At 42.2% G+C, this 20318-nt stretch overlaps 2 protein-coding genes across 8 annotated transcripts in view; both read left to right on the forward strand.

Annotated features, from left to right (window-relative positions):
• The first annotated feature begins 312 nt into the window (after window positions 1-312).
• sf3b1 (splicing factor 3b, subunit 1) lies at window positions 313-14125 on the forward strand. Of its 5 annotated transcripts, XM_034885824.1 has the most exons (24): window positions 442-469; window positions 1349-1521; window positions 1766-1867; window positions 2043-2157; window positions 4450-4529; window positions 4654-4845; window positions 5023-5497; window positions 5664-5785; window positions 5880-6077; window positions 6185-6286; window positions 6654-6833; window positions 6923-7009; window positions 7567-7837; window positions 8180-8325; window positions 8473-8619; window positions 9339-9464; window positions 10193-10414; window positions 10526-10708; window positions 10801-10912; window positions 11026-11146; window positions 11229-11360; window positions 12293-12565; window positions 12790-13006; window positions 13479-14125. In XM_034885824.1, the coding sequence occupies exons 1-24, from the start codon at window positions 442-444 to the stop codon at window positions 13635-13637; spliced, it is 3963 nt and encodes a 1320-aa protein (XP_034741715.1). In that variant the 3' UTR covers window positions 13638-14125. The 5 variants fall into 5 exon arrangements, 4 of the variants coding, with proteins under 4 accessions (XP_034741717.1, XP_034741719.1, XP_034741715.1 ...); XM_034885825.1 differs by lacking the exons at window positions 442-469; window positions 1349-1521; window positions 1766-1867; window positions 2043-2157 and adding an exon at window positions 2285-4103 and having other exon boundaries at window positions 13479-13637; XR_004658559.1 differs by lacking the exons at window positions 5023-5497; window positions 5664-5785; window positions 5880-6077; ... (13 more) ...; window positions 12790-13006; window positions 13479-14125 and adding an exon at window positions 4049-4103 and having other exon boundaries at window positions 313-469; window positions 4654-4802.
• Window positions 14126-17146: 3021 nt separating this feature from the next.
• Window positions 17147-20318, forward strand: part of ankrd44 (ankyrin repeat domain 44) — a 30280-nt gene continuing 27108 nt past the window's right edge. For all 3 annotated transcript variants that reach the window (XM_034885845.1, XM_034885847.1, XM_034885846.1), the window contains exon 1: window positions 17147-17388. In XM_034885845.1, the coding sequence (XP_034741736.1) occupies window positions 17362-17388 (27 nt within the window). In that variant the 5' untranslated portion in view covers window positions 17147-17361. The remainder of the gene's footprint in view (window positions 17389-20318) is intronic.

The following is a 20318-nucleotide window of genomic DNA, read 5'->3' on the forward strand; positions in this document are numbered from 1 at the left end:
AGAATGCAGTAGGATTTTACAGTATACAGTGCACTGTTGAGGAGTATTGATAAAGTGCATAGTGTTCAGAGGAAGTCAGACATGTAGGCTTTAGAACAATTTACCAATCAAACCAACGTTTTTTCAATGAACTTAAATTTTATATTTCTGAATATTAAAAATATAAAATGAATTATATATGTTTTTATTTTGATGTTGTGGTTCATTTAATTCATTTCGAGTCCAAAAACTGAACGAATACAATTTACAGTAAAAAAAAATTGCAATACAGATTCTGCTTTATTATTGAAAAAAAAAATACATTCGTTTTTCAATGTGTAGGATAAAAGTCTATATTTTTTTGTTTTCCTTCTTTTATAAAAAGGGGGCATGGTTTATTCTCGGTAACGGAAGTCTGGATTAACACACTTCCGGTTTTAGACTCGAACAACCACCACCAAAATGGCGAAGATCGCCAAAACGCACGAAGGTAAATTATTTGCAAAACAACACGAAATACCTTCAGTTTCTGGTTACTTTTGATGCTAGAATGTGTCACGGGATGATTTATTAAATGTTGCAGTGTTCGGAGCACATTCTTATGTATGAATTAGTTGTTTTACAGCGCGACAAGCAGCAGGCCGCGGAACGACGCAACGCGGACGTCTTAGATAATGGCGCTGGTTGATAGCTTAGCTACTGGTTAGTTAGCTAGCGCTAGATACCGTCAACGTGCAAGAGATGCCCCTTTATGGATAATTAAATGCAACTTCGCCACCAGACTTGTCGACGTGATCAGATTAATATCCAAGCTTATGTTCTAATATGACTAGTTCATTACCTAATTATTGTCTATACTAGTATTGTCGTTCAAATGCGAATATGGGTTTCATTTGGCTATCACAGTTAGCAATAGCTTCATATAACCACAACACTCGACCACACGTTACGCAAAATGTTACGTGGTTAGAAATGGGTAACCTATTTGTGTCACGTTAACAGGTTATTGGCTCTGTATCTTGTAATCAGCGCAGCAAAAGTATTCAAATCCTTTTACTTCATTGAAGTAACGTTATTAATACACACTGAAGTAAAAGTACTTGATTCTAACAAAAGAGGTGGTGGAAGACGTTCAGATCCATTCTTTAGTAAAGTAACGTTGGTCTACTAACTCTACAAGTAAGGAGCACGTATTCAGTTCCTTTGCCTAGCAAGTAAAAGTACTAAAACCACATTGTGAAAATATCAATAAAGGTGAAAAAAGAAGAAACAGTGTTGCCAACAGGGACGTTGTAGAGCGCCCTCTGGTGGACAAACCATGTAACTCCAACGATCACAACATGGTTTTGTTTTCTTTATTTCCTTGTAGACATCGAGGCCCAGATCCTGGAGATCCAGGGGATGAAGGCTACCCTGCTGGAGGAGGGAGATCAGGGGGTGGGCCTGGACTCCACTGGCTTTTTTGACCAGGAGATCTATGGAGGCAGCGACAGCCGTTTTGCTGGTTATGTCACTTCAATCGCCGCTAATGAACAGGAGGAAGTAAGTATTTTCATATCATTATTTATCCAGAGTTGTTGAAAAGTCTTTTAAAGCACACTACAGAGCTTTTTTTACCTAAATAGTGTTATAATGTTCTTACTTTTTAATGTTACCTTATTCTGTCCCAATTCCATAGGTTTGTTTTGGAGCTTGACTGCTCCGCTTTGCTTGTTGCATGTGAGCTAGGAGAGTCTTGCCTTTTGGTGAGATTTGACTAGACTCTTGTTTCTTTTTCTTTCCTTAGGATGAAGAAGAGGACTCAACAACAAGCTTGTTGGGACAAAAGAAGCCAGGGTACCACGCACCAGTGGCGATACTCAATGCCATTCCTCAGTCAGACGAGCAAGTATGTGTCGATTTATTGGGTCTCAAACATCATTGTTTCATCCCTGTGTTCTTGCTATGAAATACTATATTTTTGAGTTCTGTGATAGAATAGAATAAAGTAGACGTCAAGCAGTTTCTTCCACTTTTCCGTTTAGAAATACGCTTACGCTTTATAAATCATCTTTGTTTTGCAGTACGACCCATTTGCGGAGCATCGTCCACCAAAGATCGCAGAGCGGGAAGATGAATACAAAGCCCGGCGCAGACAGATGATCATCTCACCAGAGCGTCTCGACCCTTTTGCAGATGGTAAATTTTTTATATTTTTTGACTTCATTACATCTTCCCCATTTGTTCCCCCTGTTCATGGTTCACATTTTTGTGGCTCCCATGACTACCAATGGTTTCACACCTATAGTTTTGCTGTTTAACCCTTCGACCACAATGCAATAGCTTGCTTCCCAGACTTGATGCCTTCCCTGTGGTCATCCTCTGTGGTCCAAGAACATTTTTTTGTGTCATTGTACGTTTTCTTCCTAATAAATGATCTACATTTGTATCAACTTTCAAGTTTGCAACAAATTTCAGTGTGGGCTCAAAGTTTATCTCAAGTATTCTGGTTTGGAAAAATATTTTCCTCATGTGCAAAAAAAAAATCAAAGTTTTATCCTGGTGCGTGCAATAAAAATATATTGAAACCGACTGTAGGGTTACCATGCATTTTCAGTGGGAGAGGTGGTTAGATTCTTCTTTGTTCAGTTAATCAATTCACACCTAACAAACGTGGGTCGCAGATAGGTTGTATGTGAGTCGAAGGGTTAACAATCCCATGTTGGCTTCAGCCTAATTACGGATGGGAAAGGGCAGTGTCCTTTTGTCGTAGCATAGGAGGAAAGGAATTTAAGTCTAAGGGTTAGCTAAGGTGTAATTAACCTACCAATGAGCGGTGCCATGCCATATATAGTAACTTAAAAGTCATAATCTGGGCTGTAATTTAAGAGTCTTGTGGTTACTTACAGTAACCACCTCTGTTAGCTTGTTGAACTTGGTAGATATGCAAGGTGACAAGTTAGTTATAATCAAGGGTAGCCAGTTTTTCTGATAGACTTGAAGATTAGGCTAATTCATTTGTAGTTTTATAATGAATAGATATAAAAACGGTGCCTGGAAGTGGCCATGTGCGAGTAGACCATGCAATAATCTGACCCAGCTAGTGAATCTTTCTTTCCATTTTTACTGCATCTTCACATTCACCGACAGTATGAGCTTAAATGGCCCGAGTGCTTCAGGTTTGGTCTAGGTAGGGCTTGTCTGAAGCCTGCATGTAGAGAGAGCTCTTTGTACAAAGATGTTGTGTAAATATATTTCTATTTTTACATCTCTCTTTGTAAAATAGAAATATGTTATCAAAAGAATTGTGTACCACAATACCACAGGCCCATACTAACTGTCCTTAATTTCTCTCCTACAGCAGTACTGTTTTGCCAGTCCTGTACTGCACTCTGTTAAGGGTGCAGCAACTCATCCTGTGTAGGTTATGGGGAACACAGAGAACTGTGAACTTGTCAGTTTGGTCAGGGTCCACTGGCTGCTTGTTTGGGGCCTCTGAGGGGAATCCCAGCCCAGCTACAACAAACCTCACACCCCAAGAGCCTTTTAAAGTTTTTATTATTTGGCTTGTCAATTTCATACAAATTTAGAGTTAAAAAATCCCATGCCTTCATGATGGAAAACCACTGCCCAAATAATTGACTACATATTTTATTAGTCAGCTTTTTGTTCTGAAAATGAAGTCAATATCTAAATGTACAATGGCTGGATAATAACCACTGCTGTTATGACAAGTCAATGTGGCTCTGGCATGTTGTATTGTCATATTTCTGACAGTTGGGCTAGATTCATAATTTTTGCCTCATTTTTTTTTATTTAATTCCTAGTGTAGATGCTCACATTTTGTGCAAATGTCATTCAAAGCTGTAGCCTCAAATTCTTTACTTCTTTTTAAATGCTAGTATGAACAATTGGGAACTGGACCACATGGTCTCCATATGAATTTTTTTTCTAGTTTTGTGGTTATACCCCAAGAAGATGCCTTGTTTTTTTGAGTGCTGTAAATCAATGCAACACAGGTGGTATACTGTTGTGTGTAAGTTCAAACCCTTTTCCAAAGTGTTACTAATGGTAAAGAGAAATTTTCTAGGCTTCTTTTCTGCCGGTTGAAGTCAGACTGCAGAGGGACCCTTGGCACTGAAAGTGTACGTATTCTGAAGAGCACAGCCCAGGACCCCTGCATCAGTGATGGCTATAACTTCTTAATCCACTTTAAGAAAGCACCACAACTTCAGCTCTTCTCTCTATGTATCTGCTTGTTTTTCATTAGAATGATATGACTGTATGTAAAAAGAGCCAAATGCATATTTGTATGTAATTCACTAGGAATGATTTGTGAATCAGCTGTTTATAAAAACAGGAACGTAAGTTAATCTGTTGGTAAAGAGAGTCTGGGTTAGCTGGTTGTGCTTGCTGTGTTTGTAATAACTTGGGTCCCTAGAGCGTATACTGATGAATGTCCTTTGTTCTTGTTCGTGCTCTTTCGCGCAGGGGGCAAAACGCCGGACCCCAAGCTGCAAGTCAGGTCGTACGTGGACGTCATGTTGGAGCAGAACCTGTCAAAAGAGGAGGTGAGCAGCCACTCAAATTTCTTATTCTATTGATAGATGGATATACTGTCAGATATAGAGTCATGTGTTTTGTTACAGCACAGATATCGTTTATTTTTCTAAAGTTGAGCATTTTTACTTGCAGAGAGAGATTCGTCAGCAACTGGCAGAGAAGGCCAAATCTGGGGACCTGAAAGCTGTCAACGGGTCCGCTGCCTCACAAGCCGCTGCTGCCGCAAAACGTAAACGTCGATGGGACCAGACAGCTGACCAAACCCCAACTAATACTACTCCCAAAAAGATCTCCACCTGGGACCAGGCCGACTCCTCCTCTGAGGTGAGCCACACAAGTTTCAGCCTCTTACTGCTTGGTGGATAACTTAGGTGCCCTGTAGTGGCTAAAATATTCTAGTTAATTCTGTATAAGTACTCCGGTATAATGAAACTTGGTATTTTGAGGGAATCAATGTTGTGGATTCTCTCTCATGTTTTCTTTGTTTCTGGTCCCCCGTAGACTCCAGGACACACTCCTGGACACACCCCCGCACACACACCTTCAAGCACCCGATGGGATGAAACCCCTGGCCGCCCCAAAGGCAGCGAGACCCCGGGGGCTACTCCCAGTACCCGCATGTGGGACCCCACTCCCAGCCACACACCTGCTGGCGCTGCCACCCCTGGCAGGGACACGCCCGGCCATGCCACGCCCGGTCATGGTGGTGCCACAGGAAGCGTACGGAAGAACCGCTGGGACGAAACCCCAAAGACAGAAAGGGAGACCCCGGGACACGGGAGTGGCTGGGCAGAAACGCCACGCACAGACAGAGGAGATGAGTCTGTGGGCGAGACTCCGACCCCAGGGGCCAGTAAGAGGAAGTCTCGGTGGGACGAAACCCCTGCCAGTCAAATGGGTTCCTCAACACCACTACTTACCCCAGGAAAAACGCCCATAGGCACGCCAGCTATGAACATGGCTACCCCGACACCAGGTAAATAAGCCTCAACATTTTGGTACATTATCATTTCTGACTAACTTTTAATCTCTACCATCCTTGTGGTCTTTGTTTGCCTATGCTATATTGTTGTCACAAGGATCCTCAAGCCCCTTAATGGTTTAACTGTTTTAAAATCTTTTTCCTTGTCTGTTTCCTTCAGGTCACCTGATGAGCATGACTCCAGAGCAGCTGCAGGCGTGGAGGTGGGAGAGAGAGATTGATGAGAGGAACCGGCCTCTCACAGACGACGAGCTTGATGCCATGTTCCCAGAGGGATATAAGGTCCCTTTATTTTTTTTGCTTCTCTAGTGACAAAAGCATGAGTGAATATAAATAACAAGTGGTCACATAACTGACGGTCTAATCTTCTTCACAGGTCTTGCCTCCACCAGCAGGCTACGTGCCGATCCGAACTCCGGCCCGTAAACTGTCGGCCACGCCTACGCCCATTGGAGGCATGACGGGCTTCCACATGCAAGTGGAGGACCGCACCACGAAGCAGATGAATGACCAGCCCTCAGGAAACCTCCCCTTCCTCAAACCGGATGACATCCAATATTTTGACAAACTGCTGGTGAGCATCAAATTTGTGCGCACAACATGCGTAAAGAAACAGCTGGAATTTTTTTCCTGTCTGAATTTCAACATGTGTGTTAATGGCTAGCTCTGTATGTTTGTTAGGTTGAGGTGGACGAATCCACGCTGAGCCCTGAGGAGCAGAAAGAGAGGAAGATCATGAAGTTGCTGCTGAAAATTAAAAACGGAACACCGCCCATGAGAAAGGTTTGTTGCGGTTACTGCCTTACAAATGACTTTTTTTCTTTTATTAACACGGTTCATCAATGTCCTATATTTTCATTGAGCTCCATTTCTTCTGTCATAAATCTGCCAAGGGCTTGGTAATCACATGTAGCACAACAATGGCACCAATGCAAGATCAACACCCAGCACTGAGCCTGTATGTGGCTGCAGTGTGAATATTTGCTTGCTAAAAAAGCTCTCCTCAAAGGAGCTGCAGCTTTCAGCAGAGGTTTAATTGTTGACCATAATGCTGCTGGGAGCCGCAGACAGAAGTCTTCCGATCTGTTAAGACTGAAGTCCATCTGTCTGTCAAGTCTTTGATTAATCCTCTCCCCTCTCTCGTCTCCAGGCCGCTCTGCGTCAGATCACAGATAAAGCTCGTGAGTTTGGAGCAGGCCCCCTGTTCAATCAGATCCTGCCATTACTCATGTCGCCCACCCTGGAGGACCAGGAGCGCCATCTGCTGGTTAAAGTCATTGACCGCATTCTCTACAAACTGGATGACCTGGTTCGACCATACGTACACAAGGTGGGGTCCGTGTAAAAAGGTCTCTGCTTGTTTCTGTGGATTGTATGTGAGGAACTTTACTAACTTCATTAATTGTCCTTTGTGTCCAGATCCTGGTGGTGATTGAGCCCTTGCTGATTGATGAGGACTACTATGCCAGAGTAGAAGGCAGAGAAATCATCTCCAATTTGGCAAAGGTAATGTTGGGCTCTGTTTCTTTTTTTTTACGCTCACTCTTGCTTCCTGCGAACTATTCTCGCCTGTTCAACCAGTCCGTGGTTCAGATCAGGGCTAGTTGTTCGCTAGATTAACCCCAACACGAGAGCTATCAGACCTGATGTTTATTCCTCGTCTGTTCTCAACCTGCACCCGTTGGTTACAATCAAAAATTCAATTGATAGAATTTTTTTTTGCCACTGTTGAAGTTATGCAGGCTTGTTGACCTCTTGACTCAAAGCAGTTACACGTTCTGTTTAGGTTGCAAGTCTGCTGACTGTCACGGGTCACATTAGTTATTCCTGTGTTTTGTCATGATCATGTCTAATCAGAATTTACATCAATCACAAGATGGCAAAACTTGAAATTTTTTTTTTCATTTTATTTGTCACTTTTAGGCAAGTCTCATTCCAAAACATCATTGAAGTTTATTGTGAAAATATCTCCATTATTTCTTTTGAAAGCATTTTTGCGTATGATTTAAATTGGTCACTGAATGTGACTCAACTGGACATTTGTCCCCTTCTCTCTGTCTCAGGCTGCCGGTTTGGCTACGATGATCTCAACAATGCGACCCGATATCGACAACATGGACGAGTACGTCAGAAACACCACAGCCCGAGCCTTTGCCGTGGTGGCCTCTGCTCTTGGTATTCCCTCTCTCCTGCCGTTTCTCAAAGCTGTATGTAAAAGCAAGAAGTCCTGGCAGGCCAGGCACACGGGCATCAAGATCGTGCAGCAGATTGCCATCCTCATGGGCTGCGCAATTCTGCCCCACCTGCGCAGCTTGGTGGAGATCATCGAACACGGTCAGTCATGTTTGCATTTAATGGTATTTGCAGGTCCTTTCAGATTTAATTCATTTTCCTTTTTTTAAGTCTTAAATGCAGTTCAATGCAGTCTTTTTCAGGTTTTATTTCACAACTTATTATTTCACATTATATAGTAATAAACTGTTTTTTTAGTTACATGAATAAATACTAACTCTAACTATTAACAAAAAATATAAACCCTAATCTGAACCCTAACATGGATTTAAAAGGTACTTTAAATTGTGCAAAACCTGCAGATACAGTTTAATAAACATTGTCATAATGTTGCCAATGAAATGTGTTCAACCTCTGGCTGTTTTTCACCGTGTGACGCCACAGGTCTGGTGGACGAGCAGCAGAAGGTGAGGACCATCAGTGCCCTGGCTATAGCTGCCCTCGCTGAAGCTGCTACGCCCTACGGTATCGAATCCTTTGACTCGGTCCTCAAGCCGCTCTGGAAGGGTATCAGACAGCACAGAGGAAAGGTAAGAAGTCAGGTTTTTGGAGGGAAGAACGGGGTGAATGTTTGCTTGCTATAAAGTCTCATTGGGAGCATCAGACAGAAGCACTGGTTAATCTACAACACTCAATTCGTAAGCAGAGTTTGTATTTACAACACTCTTTGTCACCAGGGTCTGGCTGCTTTTCTGAAAGCTATTGGTTACCTGATCCCACTGATGGACGCCGAGTATGCAAACTACTACACCAGAGAGGTGATGCTTATCCTCATCAGGGAGTTCCAGTCCCCTGACGAGGAGATGAAGAAGATTGTACTCAAGGTAAGCGAGGGGAAGAATAACTTGTCTTACTTACTTCTGTAGTAGAGCCCAGCCTATAAAGGATTTTAAAGGCAAATACGAATATTTGGTTATTTAAAGAGGATGTACATGTATATTTAAAAATAAGTACAAATCCAGAAACGCAGTACAAAACATAAAATTCCCCTTACTTTCCCTAATTAGTTAATTGTAGTTATTTATGAGTCTCACTAAAATATTATGATAGTTTTATTGTCATAACCAAACAGTAAGAATATCAAAATATGTTAGTTCTGATAAATGTAAAAAAAAATCTTAACATATGAAAACTTCAAGTCCTTTGAACAAAAACACTAACAAAAAAGTCAGTGTCGCCAACAGGGACATTTATTCATTTATCAGAATCATTTGTCATTATAAATGATTCTGATGAAGAAAAGAAAGAAAAGTGTCTGTAGAACACGCTTCTACAAACTTTAGCTAACTTCCTGCGACTCATTCTCGCCTGTTCAGCCACTACATGGTTGCATCAGGGCTAGTATGTCGCTAGATAAACACCAACAAGAGAATAAGCAGAGCTGATAACTGCGTCTGCTCTGTTCTCACCCTGCACCCGTTGGTTACACCTGACTAATCAGCATTGGGTCTGTACTTGAATGCAAGATGTCTAAAGAAACAGTGAAACCTATCGATGTCCTCAGCTTCTTTCTCTGACCTGCACTTGTGTTTATGTCTCATAGGTGGTGAAGCAGTGTTGTGGCACTGACGGTGTGGAAGCCAACTACATTAAGACAGAGATTCTGCCCCCCTTCTTCAAGCACTTCTGGCAGCACAGGATGGCTCTGGACAGACGCAACTACAGACAGGTTGGCAAACAGAAGTTTATGTTTAACTCAAGATGCCAAAAAATATCTTATAACAACTTGACTGTCCAGTCCTGTGACACATTTGTCTCTGACACTAGATCAATATTACCTTTTTTACATGTGATTTAAATCCTGAAGTATACTGTATATTAACAGATTTATAAAAAAAAACACAAGCCTTGGGTTGAAACTTGAACTACTTACTAACAATGTGCCACTGCCTGTCTTTATTAGATTAAGATGTAGGCTGCTTCCTGCAAACTATTCTCGCCTGTTCAACCAGTCCGTGGTTCAGATCAGGGCTAGTTGTTTGCTAGATTAACCCCAACACGAGAGCTATCAGACCTGATGTTTATTCCTCGTCTGTTCTCAACCTGCACCCGTTGGGTACAATCAGACATTCATATGAATTTGTATCATGTCTCAAAAGGGGATGCAGATTACATAATTAAAAGTGCTTTGGTTTGATGCGTGCTGCTTTAATTAATGTTAATAACCTGAGCTAAGTACACAAAATGTCCACTGTTGGTATAGTTGTTTGGCATTATACATTTTTGCCTAAACTCAAAACTAGCAAGTAAAAACAATAGTTTTACCCTACTGTAGGACTCTTACTGTTCACTAGCTTAAAAGTTTTTTTTAGGTGTGGGGTGTATGTTTTTTTTAATTTTTTTTAACCACGCATAATTTTTAACCGTCTTTCTCTCCCCACCATCCCCCCCAAACAGTTGGTGGACACCACCGTGGAGCTGGCCAACAAAGTGGGTGCAGCAGAGATCATTTCGCGAATTGTTGATGACCTGAAAGATGAGGCAGAGCAGTACAGAAAGATGGTGATGGAGACCATCGAGAAGATCATGGGCAACCTGGGTGCAGCTGACATCGACCACAAGCTGGAGGAGCAGTTGATCGACGGTATCCTGTATGCCTTCCAGGAACAGACAACAGAGGTGAGGGGGAGGACATAAACGATGCAAAGTCGAGATTTTTGAGAACAACGTGAACCCCATTTTTTGCGGAGTGTTTCTGGTTTGTTGATTTCAACCCCTTTTTTCTTCCAGGACTCTGTGATGCTTAATGGTTTTGGCACAGTGGTGAACGCCCTCGGGAAGCGTGTGAAACCCTACCTGCCGCAGATCTGTGGTACGGTGCTGTGGCGTCTCAACAACAAGTCCGCCAAAGTCCGTCAGCAGGCTGCCGACCTGATCTCCCGTACAGCCGTGGTCATGAAGACTTGCCAGGAGGTAAACTATAAAGACATATGCAGACTTGGAAGACAAAACCATAAAAACCTATTTTAGAAACTAATGGCTGTTCTTTTTGTCCGTCACTGCAGGAAAAGCTGATGGGTCACTTGGGAGTGGTGCTGTACGAGTACCTGGGAGAGGAGTACCCGGAGGTGTTGGGTAGCATCCTGGGAGCGTTGAAGGCCATCGTTAACGTTATCGGTATGAATCCTCATTGCATCAACAATCAGTGCATTTTCTAGATGCAGCCTTAATTCAGGGTTTTATTAAAGGAAATCTTGGATAGCTGTTGGATAATTTTTATTTTATTTCAGGTATGCACAAGATGACTCCGCCAATCAAAGACCTGCTTCCTCGTTTGACTCCCATCCTGAAGAACAGACATGAGAAAGTGCAAGAGAACTGTATCGACCTGGTGGGCAGGATCGCTGACAGGTGGGTCAAATAAAATTTCAGATTGGCATCATATTGGTATACATATGGTATATGTATTCTAACTTGTTGTTTTATATTTTAGGGGTGCTGAATATGTGTCAGCCAGAGAGTGGATGAGGATTTGTTTTGAACTGCTGGAGTTGCTGAAGGCTCACAAAAAGGCCATCCGCAGAGCTACTGTCAACACGTTTGGTTACATTGCTAAAGCCATCGGGTGAGTGGCATCGAGATCTCCATAAATCCCAAATGTGTTTGTATTTGTTAGTTTAATTTTCTCTTTTCAGGGAATGCGCAGCATTGAATTTAATTTCCTTAAATTGTTGTACAAATTCACTAATTCTCAGAAGTCTCTAAAAGGAATTATTCCTTTCAGACAGCTTAAAATTACAGGAAAAAACTTAAAGGTCCCATGACATGGTGCTCTTTTGAAGTTTTAATATAGACCTTAGTGGTCCCCTAATACTGTATCTGAAGTCTCATTTAAATAGACCTTGTTGGTCCCTAATACTGTATCTGAAGTCTCTTTCACAAAATTCAGCCATGGTGGAGAATTACAGCCACTCGAGCCAGTCCCACAATGAGCTTTCCTTAAGTCATGCCATTTTTGAGTCTGTAGTTTTTGAGGAGGGGGGGGGGGCTTGACCACCTGCCACTTTGTTTGTTTGGGTGGGCCAGACTCTCTGGGCGAGCAAAGCAGAAAGGGGAGGTGACCTTGCTCCTTATGACCTCTTAAGGGGCAAGCTTCCAGATCGGCCCATCTGAGCTTTCATTTTCTTAAAGACAGAGCAGGATACCCTGGGCTCGGTTTACACCTATCCCCATTTCTAACCACTGGGGGACCATAAGCAGGCTGGGGGAACTCATATTAATGTTTAAAAAACCTCATTGTAAAATGTTCTTGCCATGGGACCTTTAAATGATGAAGGAAGGAAATCTAGGTCTGGCATTCCATCAATCTTTCATAGTTTGCATCCCAGTGAAAGTTTTATTTAAATGCGTTTTGTGTGCTATTAAATGGCTTAAATTTAACTTAAAGCTTGCAGAAACCCTGTAATTGTTAGTGTTTTTTGAATAAAAAAAAAAGAAATTCTTTCTTTTTACAATGTATTCTTGACCAACACTTTCCTCCTTTGTCCCTTCTCTCAGCCCTCACGATGTCTTGGCCACGCTGCTCAATAACCTTAAGGTCCAGGAGCGTCAGAACAGAGTCTGCACGACCGTGGCCATCGCCATCGTCGCTGAGACCTGTTCACCGTTCACTGTGCTGCCGGCGCTCATGAACGAATACCGTGTGCCTGAGCTCAATGTGCAGAACGGCGTGCTCAAGTCCCTCTCCTTCCTTTTCGAGTACATCGGAGAGATGGGCAAAGACTACATCTACGCCGTCACACCGCTGCTGGAGGACGCACTCATGGACAGGTGAGTCTGCAGACGAGGGTTTTTGTGTCCTCAGTGGCCATGGCTTGGTAGCGTAGCATTTTTCTCTACTCACTTCCTGGTTCTCCTTCTCCATAAGCGAGGAGAGGGTTACCTTTTCCTGCTACAGATTACCGACTGTGGTCAGAAAGCACAGAGGAGGAGCTGCTTGTGGTGCTTCTGGTTAATAATTTCCACCAATAACTGTTGACTATGTCTTCCTGCAGAGACCTGGTCCACCGACAGACAGCCAGCGCCGTGGTCCAGCACATGTCTTTGGGCGTCTACGGTTTCGGCTGTGAAGACTCCCTCAACCACTTGCTTAACTACGTGTGGCCCAACGTGTTTGAGACGTCGCCTCATGTGATCCAGGCGGTTATGGGCGCCCTGGAGGGGCTGAGGGTCGCCATCGGGCCCTGCCGCATGCTGCAGTACTGCTTACAGGTGAGAACCACCAGCAAATTCAAAGGGGTCAGCTCTAGTGGTAAACATTTCATATAATAAAAATTGGAAAATAAAATGTTGCCTTTTGTGCTACTTGATTAGACAAAAAACTATTTGTAGCAATTTGAGCACTGGTCACTTATGTCATTATTTGTTGTATAAAAGGAACAATAGATAAGTTATAAGTTATATATATATATATAATTTTAGTTGTAAAACCAGCTGGCATGACTACAGATATTGTACTTTTGGTCCAATAACTGTTAAATTAGGTGATATGTTTTGGTATTGACACACAGGATGGTGACGGCACAACTGGTACCACTTTGTTTTATACAATAATGCTCTGAGGAAGGAGATATGTTGCAACAGTGAAACATTTTTGAAAACTCTTGATTTTAATGTGTTTGATAACTAAAGTTTATAGTCACTGTGAATAAGCCTCTCATTACTGTGTGACTTGTATCTCCAGGGCTTGTTCCATCCGGCCAGGAAGGTGCGAGACGTCTACTGGAAGATTTACAACTCCATTTACATCGGCTCACAGGACGCCCTCATCGCTCACTACCCACAAGTCTACAACGACGAGAAAAACATGTACGTCCGCTACGAACTAGATTACGTCTTGTAAATATGAATTCATGTGCTCTCCCCTTTTCTCCTCCCCTCAACTTTCACTCTACATTGTCGTCTCTAATCTCGGTCTAGGACTGAGTAACTCTTTATTTAGTAACTGTGATGTTTCCCCCGGGTAAAACAATCCAACACGGGCCACAATCAGCCTCTGTTTGGTGCCACTTTATTGACACTGAATTGAAAATGAGCATGTAACTAGGAGAAATAAGAGGAGCATTGTAGAGGGTGTATGTATTTTTTTTTTTTTTTTTTTACTCTGAGTGTAACCTGTAAGGAATGGCCGAGGTCAAAAAAAGCCTTGATATGAAAAATGCAGAGCAAGTCATCACAATGTTTTAAATATTGGGTTATTTTTTTGTTTGTGTGTATTGAAAGGCCTTTCTACCGGCTGCTCCCTTTACACACCTTCTCCACGTTTCCCACCTCTGTTCTTATTCGATTGTTGCTTTATTTAACCGAATAAAAAAATTTGTGTAGAAAACTTAAGTTCTGTGTTTTGAGTTTTCTTTTCTTTTCTTCATACAACTTGAACTGTGTAAATATGGACATTGGTACACATGAATTGTAGCCAGTGTTTCCCTAGGTTTCTGGATGACTAAAGTTCACATATTTGGTGGTGGGGGGGGGGGGGGGGGGGGGGGTGAGGGACATCCACTCAAAATAATTATTTTTCAATTAAACGTTTAATTTCGTATATTGAACCATCAATATTATTTTACTATATCTGTCAATCTGTGGAGAAGCTAGCTCAGATGAAAAACATCCAGCTCTGTGGATAAGTGTTACTCTCCAAAACAAAGTGATGAATTTAGTCATTTTGAGTGTATTTAATAAAGGCTTATTATTGTGCTCTACTATGCCAAAAAGAAGCGATGTGCATGAGCATCTGCTTTTGCAGAACAGCCAATAGAAATGCTCTCTCTCACTTAAATAACCTGTGATTGGCCAAAGTCTCCCGTTATGGGCTTCTGAAGCCTAATGGAGCCAAGATGAGGTGAAGTTTAGTTTCCTCTCAGACCACGTGAATAACAATACGCTGAAAGGTTGTTGTTGTAGCCCAATGACCGCTGTCCCCAGCTTTAATATTGCAGGGGCCAGTGTCACTCCATAATCATAGCTGAGGTACAAATTGGGAATTCACTCTTGTTAAAAAAAACAATCATGCATGACCGCTCACGGGAAAAACGGTGAAAGAAAAAAAAACTCCCCCACTGACTCACCACTGCTGCACAGCCAGTTTCGTGTGCTTTGACCCAGATCCCCCGGCAGACTGACATGGAAGCCTGTGCTTGATGCAGAGGGATGTCCCTTGAAAACTAGTGGAAAATGTGTGTGTGCCCATTTTCTGTACAGTTGGTACTTATTTATGGCTCACAATCATTCCCATTTGGTTGAGCAGCAGCTGATCTGACCCAGGTCAAATATCCCTGCTGTGTGGTTGGTTTGCTTTGAGGCTAATTGGTTGAAAGCATGTATTTATCATGTATCATTTATCATGTTTTAAGTGATTAATGTCATCTCATCTCTGCATTCTGTGAATAATGTATATAGGTCCTGTGTTGTATTGTGTTGATGATTGTTATGTCCTATTATTTTGGCTGTTTTTTGTTTCTGTGATGTATGCAATGCTGTTTTGTTTGGTAGTTGTTTTTAATGTTATTATGCACGGCAATGTATAGCTGCACGAGTTCTGGGTGGACTCCAGAAAGAAAAGCTGTGGCTATGGCCCCAGCTAATGTAGATCCCAATAAACCAACTCAAATCATGCAATGATTGTGGCCCTCTAAATGCTAACGTCCACATGCTCTCAATGACATAAACATATTCCTTGTAAATCTTTAAAATCCATCAGAAAAAGAATCAAGCGGACCTGCCTTGTAGCATGATCAACATTTTCTTCAAAACCTGCCATTTTCAGCAGGTAGCTTACTAGCTAGAAGGCTGTTGTTTGCCCAAGTGAAGTGATTTTGACCATGGCAACACACTGTGGTGGTGTTTTGATGTTGTTTTTTGTTATGTTCGAGACACAATAATAAAGAGCCTCTTCGGTTTCCTTCCCTTTATAACCTTTGGAATGCATCTCCATGAAGTGTGTGTGTGTGTGTGTGTGTGCGTGTGTGTGTGTGTGTGTGTCAGTCAACACTGGGAGGTAACAAGCGCCTGGGGGAGATGTCTGTGATTAAAAATATTTCCACAATGAAACACTGTGTACATGAAATGACACGAGCAGTAATGTAGTGGGATCATAATCTGAGATTGAAGACGGAAAACAACAAACTTTACAAGTTTAAAGTTTAAACTTTACAAAAAGTTTACAAGTTTAGTTTATTTTTTAAATGTAAGGACCATTCTTTGTTATTTTGCATGTTTTAAACCATATGCTCAAAATCTCATAAATATATTGTACTATAAATGACTTAAGAACTAAGTTTGACTTCTGACTTGTTTAATCAGTAGTTTTAGCTAACTATTTGGACTCTAGTCAGTAGTTTTAGCTAATTATTTGGACTGTTTGGACTGTTTAGTCAGTAGTTTTAGCTAACTATTTGGACTCTTTAGTCAGTTGTTTTAGCTAACTATTTTGACTCTTTAGTCAGTAGTTTTAGTTAACTATTTGGACTCTTTAGTCAGTTGTTTTAGCTAACTATTTGGACTCTTTAGTCAGTAGTTTTAGCTAACTATTTGGACTGTTTAGTCAGTAGTTTTAGCTAACTATTTGGACTCTTTAGTCAGTTTTAGTTGACTATTTGGACTCTTTAGTCAGTAGTTTTAGGTAACTATTTGGACTCTTTAGTCAGTTGTTTTAGCTAACTATTTGGACTCTTTAGTCAGTAGTTGTAGCTAACTATTTGGACTGTAGGTATTTCATTGTGTAACCTATCAATTGAATGTTAAGAGGAAGTCACAATAAAAGCTTTAATAAAATACCTTACACAACTTCACAAGTAATGTTACCCCCGGGGTACAAGTACCCTTGGTTGGGTATGTCTAATTTCATGCATCTCGTTTTATTACTTGTTTTATTACTTTGGAGGATTGAAAACGTGTTGTTCCCTCTGTGTCCAGTGGAGGGCAGCAGCGAGGTTGCGCTGGTTGTTGTTGATGGTGAGGAAGCTGCTCCTCCACTTCTGCATCTGAGAGGAGGAGGAGGAGGCGGGAGGAGAGACCAAGCTCCGACTTCCTGTGTGATCTCCGTTCAGCTGAATTCGGCCTGGCTGCTTCTCCGGGAGGCTTGTGGCTGTACTGACCTGGCAGGAGGGAGGCTTCTGTGGGTAGTGTATGGCTCGGAGAGACGCCTGGGAGCTCTGTGCATCACAAGCATCAGCAGAACCGTTAGCAGTGGTAGTAGCAGCAGCAGCAGCAGCAGCAGCGGCGGCCATACATGTGGATTGTTTTGGGTCAAACCGTTCCTGCTTCCCCGCCTCCTTGCGACTCCCGAGTGGCTGCCTCTGCTGCGCAGCGTCGCCTCAGATAGCGTGAGTGGAGCCGGGCTGCTGGCCCCTGGTGCTCGCCCCCGGCCTTCATCACCATCACCGCTTGTGTGTGTCTGCTACAGATCTAAGAGAAGCCTGCTACGAGCTGCTACAGCTATAAGTCCCGCAGGAAGTCCGGAGGAAGGAGAGGAGGAGGAGAAGGAGGAGGAGCGGAGCCCAGCATCGCACCGTGCATGGTGCTGCGGTGTCGGAGGGAGTTGATGAGCAGCCGGAGCTGACCCAGAGATGGCTGTCCTCAAACTGGCTGACCAGGTAGACGTGCTAGCTGTTAGCTTAGCATCTAAACAGGCAACAGATTTGACGCTTCATCCCATTGCTGTTTGGTAGAAATGTATTTTTAATGTCTTTGTGTCGACACTTTGGGCACAACTGAGAGAACATAAAGCACATGTATCTCCTGCAAACAGAGCACAGAACACATTCATAAAGCTGCACAAAACTGTACGTCGTTAATGTCCTGATTTTTTCGCTTTTTGTCGGTATCATATTTGGTGCTCTGTTAAAATTAGGACAGCCCACTTCACTAACACTTCCTGCTCTGTCTGCTTCCTCAAAGCTGCAAACCGCAAAATATCCTCAAAAATCAAGATTTATCTGCAGCTAAATGCAGATTTCTGTCTCATCACGGCTGAAATGTGGTGTACAAATTAGTGTTTTATGAGAAGGACCAACAAATGCAAAAAATAATTAATTTTTGAAAAGATTTCATGCCAAGGAGACATATTTGAGAAACAATCTCACCTCAAAGTCTACTGAGTTGCAGCTCTGGAGCTTTTGGTATTAATGCTCCTCAGCAGAGTTTAAATCTCACTTTTACACTTAGACAAATGGTCTTTAAAGTGGGCACAAAAATTGAGATTTGAACATGTACATCTTTGGTGTATGCTGAGGAAGATTGTGTGAAAGCCGGCAGAAAGCTCCAGATCAACTAAATGGATCTTTAGTCAAGGTCAAGAGTGAACCTTCAAGCTAACATATGTGAAAGGGTTTGGAGATAGGGTTTTTTCAAGTTTTTCACATTATTGTTATGGCTCTGCCGGCAAAAAAGAAGCAGAAAACTAGGAAAGCATTGTCTGAAAACAGAGAAAGAGGAAATGGCAGACTGACCAAGCAAGTAGTCTGACAGTCAGACACAAGTAAACATAAGAGCTGCCAAGTATCTATTCTGAAGCTTTGCGGGTAGGGGGCTCTATAGAGAAACCTGTGAGAAAACAGCAAAAAAATTGCCTAGCACCTTATTGATGTGTATGTAGCATTTTACTGCTGTAGGTGTTTCAGGTTGTGCTCATTTGAACCTGTTTTCAGCTTTGTGATGACACATTTTTCAGCTGATCCATGAGGCTTTTCAAAGACTTCATCTAGCTTAAGAAGTAGGATTTTCTCAACAAATAAAGGGACACCTGTCCTTAATTTTATCACAAGCATTCAACATCAACACATCTGGAGATACATTGTTTGTTCAAGTAGCAATTATGAGCTATATTTACGTTTCTAGTAGCAACGCCCTCTGGCGGCTGAAGTAGTCATGACGGGAGCAAAGCAGGAAGTAAGGTGACAAAGTATAAAAGCGCCACATTTCTGCTTAGGTTGGGGTGCTGGATGGGTCAAACAAACACAGGACTTTCACTCAGGTGACTGTGGTTCATGTGTCCGGTACTGCTCCATTGGGCTGTGATTACGGGGTGTGTTTCAACAGAACCCGGAAAGAAAATGCCTCCGCGCTCAATTGGATAAACCTACAACCAATCAGAGCAACGGAGTATGTGACGTATATTGACCACAGGGTTTTTATTGCACCCCATCTTCTTAGCGACCACCGGGGCGGGCTGATAAATTAAACTTTTGCCGAATTCCATAGGAAATACAGCAAAAACATCTTGGAGAAATGCCTTTATTGGTTCTCTGTTTCTCTTTAAACTCCTGCGCTGGCGATATCTTCTAGAACAGACGCAATGGCAGAATCTCCACATCTCAGTTCTCCAGCGACAGCCATCTTTGTTGTAAACAAATTCAACCCAAGCGCTCTTTGGTGACGTGGTTGATTATGTTTCTGTTGATCATCCGTCCATCATCGTATAAAGCCCTGCATGACAATTTGATTGGTCCAAACCGTTCTGGTTTGAGAATAGTAGCTCCACAACGGATCAAGTCCAGAATGAACTTCCCGTCGTCACATATTGTGGGCGTGGATAAGTTTGTCTGGCATCCAGGCTCGGGTTCATGTCCTGTTTAAAAATAAAGTGAAAAACAAGTTGTTGTTTTTTCTCAACTTTACAAATGTTAACGTTGTGTCACATGTGTAAACCTTTGGGAAGTGAAGTAACCACAAACATTTTCTGAAATTAAGTAGTTTTGGTACCACAACTTTAACGACGTGTTTAAATCTCGACCTTTACATTCAAAACCGAGGCCCAATGTTCTCTGGTTAAGATATGAGGTTGTATTTCTGCCACCGCTATTTTATGAAACTTTCCTGTGGGTCTGGTTTTGGTTTTGTTCTGTCCTCCGCCACGCCAGCAGTGTCTCAGATGCGGGGCGTCTTCCCTGCCCGAATCACAGGATATATTGTCTCTACAAGTAATTTAAAGAATAATCACATGTTTATTAAGATAGTATCTACCTTTCATCCCAACCACTCCTGTAATTAAACTCCATACCTTCCCTTTTTGGGCATTGTCCTTAAAAAAAAAGAAGATGTCTGTTATGTTTTTCCAATATCAAGCATTGACTTGAATGGCAGCGAGTGGTCGTGGCGCCTCCAGAACGCAGCGCAGACACTACTTGTTGAAAATAGGAGTTAGAGGGTAGTGAACAAATGACCCATATCGTCATTTGGTTCGGAGGACTTGTTGGGGCTGTTCACTGGACCGGGAAGGAGATAAAAAACTGTCATCTGTAAAGAAACTAAACCTGTCAGACCAATGTAGCAAAGTAAAAAGTACAGCCGTTCCCTTTTGAGATGTAGTAGATAGGGGTGGGAATCACCAGACACCTCCCGATACGCTATCATCACGATAAATGCCACGATACGGTGTTATTGCAAATTTAGACATATTGCAAATTCTGCAATATATTCCCAATTTCAAATGATGTCTCGAAATAAGGGCAACATCTGTTTTATCTCAAAAGATACCTTTCTCTGTTTGTTCATATCACTTCAATTTTAATTCTGCAAAATGAAA

Source organism: Etheostoma cragini, chromosome 11 (assembly GCF_013103735.1).
Source record: "Etheostoma cragini isolate CJK2018 chromosome 11, CSU_Ecrag_1.0, whole genome shotgun sequence".
Lineage (NCBI taxonomy): Eukaryota > Metazoa > Chordata > Actinopteri > Perciformes > Percidae > Etheostoma > Etheostoma cragini.

Excerpts from the sequence above, each read along its gene's own strand:
- sf3b1 (XM_034885824.1), top strand. The coding sequence starts at position 442 with ATGGCGAAGATCGCCAAAACGCACGAAG. Across the intron at positions 7,010-7,566 it reads TCATCTCCAATTTGGCAAAG|GCTGCCGGTTTGGCTACGAT; the intron begins GTAATGTTGGGC and ends TCTCTGTCTCAG. Across the intron at positions 10,415-10,525 it reads TCCAGGAACAGACAACAGAG|GACTCTGTGATGCTTAATGG; the intron begins GTGAGGGGGAGG and ends TTTTTCTTCCAG.